This window comes from Pelecanus crispus, chromosome 12, assembly GCF_030463565.1.
Source record: "Pelecanus crispus isolate bPelCri1 chromosome 12, bPelCri1.pri, whole genome shotgun sequence".
Classification (NCBI taxonomy): Eukaryota; Metazoa; Chordata; class Aves; order Pelecaniformes; family Pelecanidae; genus Pelecanus; species Pelecanus crispus.
Window position 1 is genome coordinate 12,151,372 of NC_134654.1, and position 13,436 is coordinate 12,164,807.

At 46.0% G+C, this 13,436-nt stretch overlaps 1 protein-coding gene across 1 annotated transcript in view; it reads left to right on the forward strand.

Moving 5' to 3' along the window:
• GALNT17 (polypeptide N-acetylgalactosaminyltransferase 17) overlaps positions 1–11,907 on the forward strand; it is a 217,140-nt gene extending 205,233 nt beyond the window's left edge. Inside the window, exons 9-11 of the mRNA XM_075719882.1 lie at positions 430–525; positions 10,954–11,121; positions 11,779–11,907. Of these exons, the coding sequence (XP_075575997.1) occupies positions 430–525; positions 10,954–11,121; positions 11,779–11,907 (393 nt within the window). The remainder of the gene's footprint in view (positions 1–429; positions 526–10,953; positions 11,122–11,778) is intronic.
• The last annotated feature ends 1,529 nt before the right edge of the window (positions 11,908–13,436 follow it).

Sequence of the window (13,436 nt, forward strand, 5' to 3'; positions counted from 1 at the left end):
ATCTCCTCCTGCATCCCCATGATGATTCCTTGTGCTAGCTGCACTTTTTTTCCTGCCTTGTTGAGCACTTCGAGATTTCGATGAAATACAAGCAATTCTGCATTGATTTCAGGCTCCTGGCAACATGCTGACGGCAGTCTAAAAATATGTTTGTTACCACCACACATGACCAAATACAAAGAAAGCTGTGTTCAAGGAAGTTGGCTCCTTTGAATGGTGATTATTATATAAAAGCAGTCATCATTAGGCCCTGTATTTAAAGAAAACATATGGCGCAGTAAACCTTTCTCTGCCTGATTATGCCTGGTGATATAGCACTGTATATTCTTTCTATAGCAAGAGGGGCTAGAGACATTGCTGCATATCAGTTTATTGCTTATCTCTAAAGAGACAGGGCCATATAACTCTGCACTTTTTTATTTCTTACAGCTTCGAAACAACAAGGCAAAAGATGTCTGCCTTGACCAGGGCCCGCAGGAGAACCACACAGCAATATTGTACCCGTGCCATGGCTGGGGACCACAGGTGAGGAGTTACTCTCCTGGGACTGCATGTGCCAGGAGCAGGCGGTACCCGGCAGAGGCTGGATGGACAGAGGACAGAGTATGGAAGTGCAACATGTCTGTTGGCTTCTCTCTTAAATGTGTAAGGCCCAGCTTCTTGTTAAAAAATACCTCGGATATGAAGGTGCATTTTCCCAGCTGCTCTTAGGGTAGCTATTTTCTGGAATACCATAGTCATGCCAGAGCTGCAAGTAAAAGCATAATTTGGAAAAATCTTCCAAATGAGGGTAAATAATGCTGAAAGCAAATAGCCAATGAGCAGAGCAGAGCGTACACAAGCAGAGCATTTTAAGACATTTCCTTTCTCTTTCACCCAGCAGAGTAAAAACTACCAACTGGGTAAAGAAAACAAACAGTGCTTTTTAACGGGATGATAATTAGCCATTTCAGCTTGGCTGGGATTTACCATAGCATTAGTTTTCTAGCACTCCTTTTGCCTCTCCAAAAGTTTTGGAGCAAACCAAAAGCTGCTTATCCTAATTTTAAGCATATTCTAGATTAAAAATCATCATTCCAAGATTCACTGTAGATCTCATATCTTTTAGAGGATTGGTGGATGTGTCAGATACTGAAAGTTAGTGATGATGAACTAATTCAGCCTCTTCTGTAGTTTTATCTTTTACCATGTTTTAAGAAGAAAGCAGCATGGGAATGCTGCTGGTTCAATTGCCATAGAGTTGGAACAAAGTGGGGTACAACACTGCTTCTGTCACTGCTGGCATCTGTTAAACCAACAGCAGACTCTAAGCTGGACTTTCAGGATCTGCAGCTCCAGGGATAATTTACCCAGTTCCCTACTAACTTTTCCTGTCTGTTTTTCTCTTACCTCTGCCCATATCCTCACTTCAGTATTTTGTCTAAATCCTGTGAATTCCTTTGTGTTTTTCTTTATGCCTAGTGGTCATCATCTCATCGTGCAAATCCCTTAGCACAATGTCCTTCTCCCCTACAATCTTTAAGGAGAAAATACAACAAGTTTCCCTTTAGGTCTGGAAGCAGAATGGCCATCTTATGACACAAGGGGTTTTCAAGAATTACGATGTGATTTTTAGGTTTTCTTTCATTATCAAAATCATGCCTGACCTCCCTAAAGCCACAAAGTAGCAGCACTTGTTCTTCTGGCATTTTAGCTCTATCCACTCAGGCCCTGGGTGCTTATCATCAGGATTTGATGTATGTATGACTTCAGCCTCCTGCTTTTGTTTACATTTCCCATGTAAATACTCTGGCTGCCTATACTGGAAGTTTAGCCAAGGCAGGGAGGTTGTGGATAACAGGCTGTACCGTCACTGTGCTTGTACAGTATGTGGTGGTGATAGGTGGAAACAGGGATAAACTCCTCTGTGACAAAGCTGTTTCTTCTGTTGCTTTTCTTTTCTGTTTGTTAAAAAGTCTATGCTCATTGCCAGACTCAGAAATATTTCCCTGTTACCTTCTCTGGATGAGCCACATTTGTACTGAAGGGGTTTTAATCTACTAATCTGCTTAGAAATTGAGGCAAAACTGTGCCTAAAAGCCGTCTGAACACCAAGTTTCTAGGCTGAAGCCATTGTCCACATTCTCCCCAAAAAAGTCTAGATGTGCTGCAGGAGGAGACCCATGGCACCTCACATGGTGGGGTAGGTCCTCCCCGTCGCTCTCCATTGCCAAGAGGATGTCTTATACTGGAGGTTTAACATTGATTTGGGTGAGGTTAGGTGAGACAATCCCATCCCAGCTGTGCCTGGATGCTGAGTTAGGTGTGTTTAAGGTGTAGACAAAGATTTCTTTTTATTTGCAGGACAACAATCTCTCTTTGTGTGTGTTTAGGGAAGACCTGCCCTCTCATTGCATGTATTCTGGTCACTGTGCTATACGGGCTATGTTTTTCCCTTGCCCACTAAGGCTTGTTGTTCCACCATTTTCTGTCTCAGCGTCATGATGTTTATTACTCTGGCATTGGCCATGCCTTCTAACAGCTTATTTTAACATCACAACCCCAAACCAGAGCTGTCAGTGCTGGCAGATGGCATGGGGTTTAGGCTGAGAAGGGCTGGATGGGCAGGAGCACGTGTTGAAAGCATTGTGAGCACCTAAGTCCTGTTTAAATTACTGCACAACAGCAAACTACTGTGATGAAGCAGCACAGGAAGTGAAACAGCAATGAGTGAAGACTCAGATCCAGGCCACCTGATACACTCCAGTGTTTGACAGATTTACTGTGCCATCAAAGGCAAGTTACTGTATCAAACCTCCATCTCAACCCAGAAGTGCATAAATCACACAGAAGTGCTCAACACCAGTGGTAGAATTTCTGCTCCCAAGAGGTCTGTAAACCTGCCCTGCACCTCTGCTCCAGGGTCCCTGGGCTCTCCGTGCAGGTACAGAGAGGCGAAACTTCTGGTTCCTTCATAATGTTGCAGAAGAAAGCTCAGCACTGTGGTTGCATTCATTAAGACCAAAACTGTCATACAGAAATAACAACATAATAAAGACCATCCCATTAAGTGCCCACAGGTATTTGCATAATAAAACCTTGTGTCTGAAAATTTCTCCCATGAATCAGAAAGGAGAGCAGGGAGAGGAAAAGTGCCCCACCAGACAGTAGGTTTCCCAAAGTATTTGGGGTAATTTATTTATTGAGCGGATTCCAATTTAAGCATCAGAGCTTTCCAGTTGAAATAGAGGCTGCTGTGACTGGTTTGCTGGCTCCAGCTGTGTTCTAGCCCATGATGGGTTGTAGCACGTCTTGGGTTTGGGTGTCTTTTTTTGAATACCCAAATATTGAATACCTGTGTGAATACAAGAGATATGTAAACTTGATCTTGAAAACAACTTTTTTTTAATCCGTTGGACATTACAGATAACATCAGTCTAGCTCCTTCACAGTGCTTGTGCAGCCCATATGTGAGAGGAGGTCTTTATGAGGGAGGGAGGTGCCCCAACTGCTGCTTTTCAGGTGGGAATATTAGAGTTCACGGCAAAACCTTGTCACCATTCCCTAGGGTCTGGGAACATGTGATCCCATTCCTGGTAGCTTTCCCGAGATAAGATCTGATTTTTTTTTGTCACATCTTAATGATTAGCTCATCAAATCTGGCTGAAAACCTGCAACATTAATCAGAGCTTAGCAAGATGGGGTGTCAGTTCTTTGTTTTATCACAGGCCTCAAATATGACTTAAACAGGTCTCAATTCTCCACCTGCAAAATGAGCCCCATTGGCATGAGGGCGAATTCAAGATTGGGATGGAGCGAGTGAGGATATAGAGCTGCAGGACACTGCAGCTGTGGCAGCCTTGGTGAGTATCTGGGGTGCAGCAAACTGAAGGAGGTTCATTTTCAGCTAAAAAAAAGTATAGTTCAAGTGATGGGAATGCATAAAGATGCATAATGCCTGTTCTCACAATATGGTCAGCCTGGGCTTTCCAGGCTCACCGGGACTAAGTAATCCCAAAACTTACCTAAGCCTGAACTGCAAACTTCAGGAGCCACCTGAGCCTAGGAACTGGCCATGGGAGTCCTTTGGGGTAGAGACAAATCTCACTTTGGTTTATCTTTGCCTTTAAACAAAGATCAGTCAACTGTGGCTGATTGAGTCACTGCTAAATATAACCGAGCTGTTGCTTAAATGTACACAATTTTTTTCTTAAATGGCTGGACGCCAGGTGCCCACCAAAGATGCTCTATCACTCCCCTCCTCAGCTGGACAGGGGAGAAAAAGTATAACGAAAAATCTTGTGGGTTGAGATAAGGACTGGGAGAGATCACTCCCCAATTAACGTCACAGGCAAAACAGACTTGACTTGGGGAAATCAGTTTAATCTATTCCAGTCAAATCAGAGTAGGATAATGAGGAATAAAACCCCTAAATCTTAAAACACCTCCCCCCACCCCTCCCTTCTTCCCCGGCTCAACTTCACTCCTGATTTTGTCTACCTCCTCCCCCAAGCAGTGCAGGGGGACGGGGAATGGGGGTTGCGGTCCGTTCATCACACGTTGTCTCTGCTGCTCCTTCCTCCTCAGGGGAGGACTCCTCACACTCTTCCCCTGCTCCAGCGTGGGGTCCCACCCACGGGAGACAGTTCTCCACAAAATTCTCCAGTGTGAGTCCTTCCCATGGGCTGCAGTTCTTTACAAACTGCTCCGGTGTGGGTCCCTTCCATGGGGTGCAGTCCTTCAGGAGCAGACTGCTCCAGCGTGGGTCCCCCGTGGGGTCACAAGTCCTGCCAGCAAACCTGCTCCAGTGTGGGCTCCTCTCTCCATGGGTCCACAGGTCCTGCCAGGAGCCTGCTCCAGCATGGGCTTCCCACAGGGTCACAGCCTCCTTCAGGCACATCCCCCTGCTCTAGCGTGGGGTCCTCCCCGGGCTGCAGGTGGATATCTGCTCCACCGTGGGTGTCCATGGGCTGCAGGGGCACAGCCTGCCTTCCCATGGTCTGCACCATGGGCTGCAGGGGAATCTCTGCTCCGTGCCTGGAGCACCTCCTCCCCTCCTTCTGCACTGACCTTGGTGTCTGCAGAGTCGTTCCTCTCACATATTCTCACTCCTCACTCCAGCTGCAGTTTGTGTCCCTGTGGGTTTTTTTTTTCCCTCCTTGAATATGTTATCACAGAGGCACTACCACTGTTGCTGATTGGCTCGGCCTTGGCCAGCGGCAGGTCCGTCTGGAGCCGGCTGGCATTGGCTCTGTCAGACACAGGGGAAGCTTCTAGCAGCTTCTCACAGAAGCCACCCCTGTAGCCCCAACCGCTACCAAAACCTTGCCATGCAAACCCAATACAGTGGCACAAACTGGACTTTCTGGATGGAAACTTAAACCTCTAAGTGCATTATAGTATGAGAAACTGAATTAGCCTGACGTTGCCTGCTAACCCTGGGCTTTAAGATGAATGGCTAAAAGCAGATTATTTATTTTTTCCTCAACTGTTTTTGTGCTTAGACTTAACAATGTTTTCTTTTCCTACCTGATGTTCTGAAGTCAAACGCAGTGCTACTGGCTCCCTTCAGCTCTCCTGTCACGCAAGCTCAGCGCACATTTTTCTTCTTGGTCTTCCACCTCCACGTTGTCCCTTCCCTCTCCAGCTGAGAGCCAGTTCTTGGCAGTTCTTTTGTTTCATGATACATGCAATTAGTTTAACTCCTTGAAAATGCTTTTTACAAGTAGCTATCAGTGAGTGCAGAAGCTTTGAAATTAGTCTTTTGCAGAAGCATGGGCACCGCTCAAAAGAAACTGGACTTTTGCTAGTACTTAATTAACGGGCTGCATGTTGTAATTTATTGCTGGGAATATAATTAGAAGTAATGTAAACACTTTGCTCAGATAGCTTGCTTGTTTTATACATACGTGTGTGTATATATATGTATATAAATAAAACCCTACAAGGAGTTGCAATTCCTTTTGAGTTGTTCAGTGTCCAAAAGCACAGACAGTGGTGCCTGTTCTCAATGTTCATGTAGTGTCCTCAAATCTCCACTTCTCTCCTTGATACTGTGGCCCATCACATACATGCTTAAATGCATTGTACAGTTAAGGAGCAGGTTCCTTGGCTGCAGCGAGCAAGAGTAAGGTGTAGGGTCCCTGCTGGCATTTTAATGACACGAGGATAGCAGTGTTGCGGGTCCTGTTCCCTGCCACACTGGGTAATGTTGGGATTTTGTTGGAAGTCCTCACTCTTTCTGAGTCCATCCCCACACCACACTACTGTCTGCTGTGGCTGCTGCGTATCTGTACATGAGCAGCCCAATGCAGAGGCAGATGGAAATGACTGATTTGTCCTGTTCAAGGCAGGGCAGCTTCTGCTATATCTTGAGTTTCTGCTCTCTCTGCTGATGACTGCTAATCGGTTTAAGCTAAGCATGTAGCATTCAGATGAATACAGTTAGGTGTGATGGACCCCATACTTAGCACTGAATTTGGATGAGATCTTGGCTTTTGCTTGCAGCACCTCTGTTGTAGCATCTATCAGTGTGGGATATTTTTGGTTTTTTCTCTTGTTTTCCCTTTAGCTTTCCATTCTCCCTGCTTTCATTCACTTCCAGGTCAAATGATTATCAGATTTCATGATGAAGTATCCTTTTATCCTGTAATTATATTGAGCCTGCTCTTGGATTTTTTTCTTCCTGATGGCTTCATCTTTTAAGCAATACATCATGAAAACACCTTGCTGTAATGATGTATTACACTAATAATACAGTAATACCTCACTGGAGTGACAGAACTATGGTGATATATTAACGTGATAGAAAGCACTATAATACTATAAAACTTAAGATAATGTTCACCCAGCAGAGCATTTCATTTAATTATAGGATAAAATATGTTTTTCCCATTTAAGCATCAGAACTTGGGGACAAAACCATCAATACTGAGATCATCCGGGACACTGCAGTGTCAGGGGTGACAAAATAGCACATCTGAATAAATTGTGTTAAAAAGAAAACACTGTAAGCTTTACTTATGATTGCTAATTCATGGTCTGCTCAGTGCAGAAAGGAAGCTAAACAACAGTAAATTATTTTCCAATAGAGTCAATGAAGGTCATCAAGGCTTTTATTTCCCAGGTGCTAAGATGTCTAATTAACTTTCTCCCATCCCTGAGATGCAGCCAGCCAGAAACAATCATCAAAGAAGATGTATTGTTGGTACAAGTTTGCCGATGGGAGACCAGCCCGAGCGATGCAGCAGGCACATGTGCAGCTGTGCACCCCTCCACTCTCCTGGCATCAGCAGGGACTGCGGGTCCCCCTGGGGCAAAGCAGCCCCCCCGAGTGGTACCTGAAGGTGGGGGACTTTGCAAGATGCAGTTTTACCTGGAAAGGTGTTTGTAAGAGGCTGTGGGTATGAATGCATATTTCTCTCTGGGGATGTGGCTTTGGGCCACTTACACTGATTAAGGGGTTTAAGACCTCATCAGTATTAACCACTTTTAAACAGGTAACTTGTTAATATTTTCAAACAGTTTTTCTCTGGTCCTTCCTCTTGGTCTTTCCATTTGTTTCTTGTCCTGTGCTGGGCTGGGTAATTCCTTCAGGCACTTCCTCAGGCTGGTACCTCCATGTTTGTCTTTTTCCTGCTGGATTGGCTGTATCCTTCACTGTTCATGGCTTAGTCTGTTTTCTGGAGGCTGACAAACCTGCTTAGCAGGCAACATGACGTAGGACAGATCACTTTAAAGGAAAACATATTTTTAGGGCAAGTAGAGCAGAATTTAAACTCACATGACTTCGGTGATTTGCCTTTCCACAAAACCAGGAAAACATGGGTTTGTAACATTAAATACCACTGGATTTAACAGGTTATATGACAGAGGCTGTCATTAACTTCCTGTGACTAGACACTTTGGCAAAACCTCCTTCTTCATCAATGAAATAATTTTGCTTGAAAAAAGACAAACTTTTATTATCTTTAAGCACCATGATGACCATGTGAGGAAATCATTGGTGACTGCAAAGTAGCCATGGGATCTCCAAGGGAGCAGCCTTGTTCAGACACTTGCTGATGTAGGCAACATTTTTGGGGTGGTTGGCAATGAAAGAATCAAGAACAGGAGGGACAATCCTTATGAAACATATGAGAGGAGAAAACCAATGTGGTCCAACAGGAAAACATTTGGAAAACGTCTCGAGTGTCACCTCTGCTCTGTATTTTCTCCCCTTGTATCGCTCAAGAATGACCCATCAGCAGCAGGATTGGTGCTTCACTGCAGGACTCCATTTACCCCAGTGCTTCACCCCCTGCTACCACCTTGTGGTTGAGACCCCTGGCTGCTGTGGCGGGCTCACTCTGGAGAGGAGCAAAATAACAAAAGAAGAATTAAGGCATCAAAGGCAAAATATCCCAAAAGACAAAAAATTCTGTAAATGTCTTGGGACCACAGTGGAGCTTGCACTTGCAAATTAGGTGGGATTTTTTGGGAATAATCACTCTCAGGTTTGATGGTTGGACAGGCTGGAAGGCTTAGAATGGCTGCTGCTGAGCCTCTGCTGTACTCGGCAGAGTAGAGCAGGCATTAGGCAGTGTGCTAGATCCAGACGTGTTCAGGGCTTTATTTATCTGGCTATTATACAAAGTAGATGACACATCTAATAGATGCACATAATGCATTTTTCATAATACCCGTGTTCGTTTTTCAGCTCGTTTTGTCTCCCTCCAGCCCCCACCCCGCTCCTTCCTCGGGAAAGATTTGATTTTTGCTCTACTTATTTTTCCCACCACATTAGGCGGTAACACGTAAGAGCAGAAATCATGTTGTCTTGTGGGCATTAGGCCAACTGTCTGAAGACAAGCTGCCAAACATCATAAAAAAAGAAAGTGTCTAGCACACTAATTATGTACTTGGTAGGAAACATTTCGGAAAGAGGAGAAGGAGAGTAACTTGCGCTGCCCATTTGGGACCTCTGGATGATTTCTTCTGTCTGTCATGGAGAAGGCTTGTCTTTTTTGTCTTTTACTTATATAACTCATTCTTTTTGCAAGGCAAGTGGCCTCATTCTCTGTCTTGGTGCTCAAATACTAATTGAGATGAGTTGCGTCGTTAAAAACACACTGTCAGGCTGAGAGCACCATCTCACTTGAGGCTTGGCTCATCAAAACATCAAACTGCTAAAACCAAATAATGTGAATCTGAGCCTTCAGCTGGGCTGGAGGTGCCCGGGGGGTCATTCCCAGGTTACTCCAGCCTCGTGCACAGTGCAGCTCCCTTGCTGGGAGCCTGGCACGGTGTGAGCTGAGCTCAGTGGTGGATAGGATCCCCATCCTGCAGTCAGGCACCCTGCGCCTGGGGGAGACGGTGAATTAGTGGGAGGAAGAGGTGATGGTTATGACTTTAAGCTCTGCAGGCTTCCCTCCTTTCCACCCCTGCCTGCTGTGCCAGCACAGCAGTTTGGAGGGGTACTTACTGTAAAGCTAAAAAGACATGTACTGTTCTACACCATCTTGCAAAGGGCTTTTGGGGGCAGAAGAGCAGATCCTGCAGCGGGGGATGGGATGGGGCAGCTTTGCCTGACTCTGGGATCAACTGTATGGCGTGGGCTGGTGCAGTTGAATCTGGGTGAATACATTTGAGAAATGGACCTCGGTGAGATGTAAAGTAGCAGAGGTCTTGCTTTGATACACAAGACATTGGCTACAAGTGTAACTCCACCAGCAGCTGGGAGCAAAGCACACCAGGCACCCCTCCTAAGGAAGACAGGCAGCACGGGGGCCAGCCGGAGGATTCAGCGCACCTATACCTGCAACCAGCATCACTGAGGGAAGGCAAAATCGGTTTCAAACACCATAACTGTATCTGTGGTTGCTAGCTGGAGTTGGACCCTGTTACATTGTTTTAACTTGATTTTCAATGTTTAATTATTGTAACCAAGATAACCTGAACTCCCAGTGTGATTTACTGTCTCTTTTTAAACATCTGGGTCACAGTTAATGCTCAGTTAATTAACGTGCTGAATACTCCTTATTTGTCTGCTAGATAATGGATTGATTCATAATTTAAATAAGCAGCTGTATATACCTTTCCCTTGAACTATAAAAGGCAGGCTGCTGTCATTCATCTCTTTTCACTCCTGAGTTTAAATATGTTTAGGGAAATATTTTGGTGGGATTCCTTAAACACTGCAAATGGAAGAGCCCTTTGTATGTGGCCCCGCCACGGCAGCGGGGCTGTCTTGATGCTGTCTCAGTGCCAGCTGTGCACTGCCTGCCCAACACCCCTGAGAGCCATCAGCATTGCCCAATGCCACCAGCCTGCATCTCCTTGGCAGCCAAGACAGGTCCCTGGGAGCAGTGGGCGGTCGGATGCAGGGGGTATTACATGGGTTAGCGCAATCCTGAGCCTTTGCTTCAGTGCTGAACCAGGGGGGAGATTTAGGCTTGCATCCCCGGGGAACAGGGCCAATTATATATTGGCCCTCTTTGGCTGACGTTGCTGCTGGCTGCTGTTGGAGTTGCTGGAGGGCTGTGCCAGACACACCAGCAGCATTGTTCACAGGCCAAAGCAAGGCTGGCTTACCAAGCGTGTGAGAAGCCACAGGCTGGTCCAGTGTGGCAGGCTAAGCCAGGTGGCTCTGGCTGAAAACCAGGGGAAATCATGCATTGCCCCAGACTACAGAGTGTTCAGGCTCAAAGGAGGCTGGAGGAGTCTGCCCCATGATGGGTTTAAGGCTCAGACTTATTCTTATCCCTTTCCTGTGCCCCAGCTCCTCACCTGCATCTGCAAAAAAACCCCCAAAACAACAAGAAAAAAAGGCTGGAGAAGGTTGGGTGTTTTTCCTCTTGGCAGTTCTACTTTCTCTGTGCACCATCCTCACAGTTTTTTTCCTGCGGCTCTGCAAACTTGTCCTTTCCTCGACCGCTTTCTAATGATGCTCCAAAGGTTCTGATGGTCTTTTTCCTCTCCTTCCCTGCCCCCCAGCTTGCACGCTACACCAAGGAGGGATTCCTTCATCTCGGCGCCCTTGGGACCACAACTCTTCTACCTGATACCCGCTGCCTGGTGGATAATGTGAAAAGCCGCTTCCCTCAGCTCCTCGATTGTGAAAAGGTCAAGAGCAGCCTCCATAAGCGCTGGAATTTCATACAGGTTTGTTATGGATCTGCCATTGGTGCTGCCTCTCTGCTTCCCAAACCATGGGCTGTGGCACATCATCTCTTTGGCATGAGACAGTGTGGGACGAAGATGAAGTGGTCCCATGCATTAGCAGGTGCCAGGTCCTAGGACAGAGGGAAGAGGTTAAGAGGGCTCAGGGCACGGACAGTATTTTACGACAATTTCCAGGAGAAGTTTCCCTTTCTGATACCTTCAAATGTATGTAATGTGCCCTGCTGATGACTTCCAGATTTCTTTGTTTCTTATAGATAATCTATGGTGAAATACATGAAAACATGGTACTTTTGTCCGAAAGCAGAGTGTAAATAATATACATTCTACAGAAGTGTCACATTTTCCTAACACAGGGGCGCAGCCATGCTATTTAAAGGTTACAGATGTCCTTTCATTACTGACGTGTTAGGGATCCATGTTGTCAGTGATAAAGGTTGCTCATTCAATTCACATTGATTACTTCAGGAATTATTTTGTTGTTTGAATTGCATTACCGCCCAGCTAAGTGCTGTGCGCTTTCCAGCAATGCACAAGGACACAGCTGCACTCCTGGGCAGTGCATGGTCCTGGTTTGCTTCACAGGCAACCCCATGTCTTTAATTTTTTTAATATTTTCCCCATATCCCTTAATTTTAGAATGGCGCCATCCTGAACAAGGGAACGGGACGATGCTTGGAAGTGGAGAACAGGGGAATAGCTGGCATTGATCTGATTCTTCGCAGCTGCACAGGACAAAGGTGGACGATTAAAAATTTCATCAAGTAAAGGGTGGAAGAGTCAGAGGAGAATAACTTGAAACACAGGTGACTTGGACTGATCTGACTGGACTCCTTTGGAAAGGACGAAATACCAAAACAGAGCTTTATTCATGTTATTAGGAGAGGACATGGGGGAAATGGGCATTTGTGTCTTTTTATTTTTATTGTATATTAGTCTCCCACAGCTGATTCCAACTGTGTGAAATTGGGTCAGAACTGCTATTTTCTTTTGGCAAGCACTCTAAAAGGTACCACTTATTTCTGCTGGAATGACTGTAATAAGCTCATGCAGTCTTGTGAGCATTTTACTGACAGGGAATTGTTGTTTTCCCAGACAACCTCAAGCTCTCCCAAAGGGCCAGGTAGGTTTGCACCGCGATCAAGAGTCAAGAGACCCTGGATATACCTGCCTGGAAAGCATGAAAACTTGCATGCTTGTCAGAGGAAAAGGTTGTCAAATGAGCTGAGTTTGAAAGATGTGGTGTTTTGCTAGGTCCTCTCTCTCTTTTCCCTTTGTTGTCCCTGCATCCAGCAGCCCCTTTCTTGAGTGTGGGAGAGGCAAGGCTCTCAGAGACACCCCAGTAGCCTCCCATGGATCACAGATGTCATTAAACAAAATCCTATTGAATAAAAATACTGATCTCCCATTGCCCCCTCTCCATCGCCCATGTGCTGCTACACAAGCCAGCCCCATGCAGCACCAGTCCTTCCCATGGAGACCCCAAATGGGTTCCCCTTGGAAAACACCTTGTATGTATGCCTGCCTGTTTGGGCAGTTGCCTGCCCTTTTGGGTATCGGTCGGACTCGTGTGGTGAGGAGGGCTGGTGTGATGCTTCCTTCCCTGTAGGAGCCTGGGGAGCTGCAGATCCATCTTGCCCTCCCAGCAGAGTTGCCGGCCTGGCACTGTCCCATTGGAGACCCACCTTTACCTTTTTTTTCCTCTTGTAGAAGGGAGAATGGATGTGCTTGTGTGTGCAACAGGCTGAGACCAGGTAACGTGCGAGAAAGTCCCACTCGGGCTTTCCTCCCGTGGAGGCTATAGGGTTTATTTTTAAGGCATTCTTGGTCTGACAAAGACCTTGATAATGGTAGTCTCCATAAGTTTGTAGTGGTGTATTTCTCTTCCTGAGGCTCAAGCACACCTATCCTGCCTGGTCAGTGTGAGACTGTGGTCAAGGTCCGCCCCAAACAGCATGCGTTGCTGCAGTCCTTCATGGGCAATGGTGAATTAAGGAAGGGAGAGGGAGGTCAAGAGACCAATAAATGGCGGTTTGGCTGAAATTCTTGACCTTGAAAGTCACTTGAGGCTTGTTAATACAGTGGGGTGATTTCACCTGCTTTTTTCGGCCCACAGTAATCTTGGCTACCAAATCTACCCAGCTGTCGTGTGAGACCATTGTTTTGGGGTCCTGATGTCTGGCTAACTGGCAAAGGGAAATGCGTTCTTGCAAAGTTGTTTTACATGGATGCTAGACTAATGGGTGGATACAGGCTTCACTCGGTGGAGAGAAGCCAGCCCATCTCCTGTCCTCCTC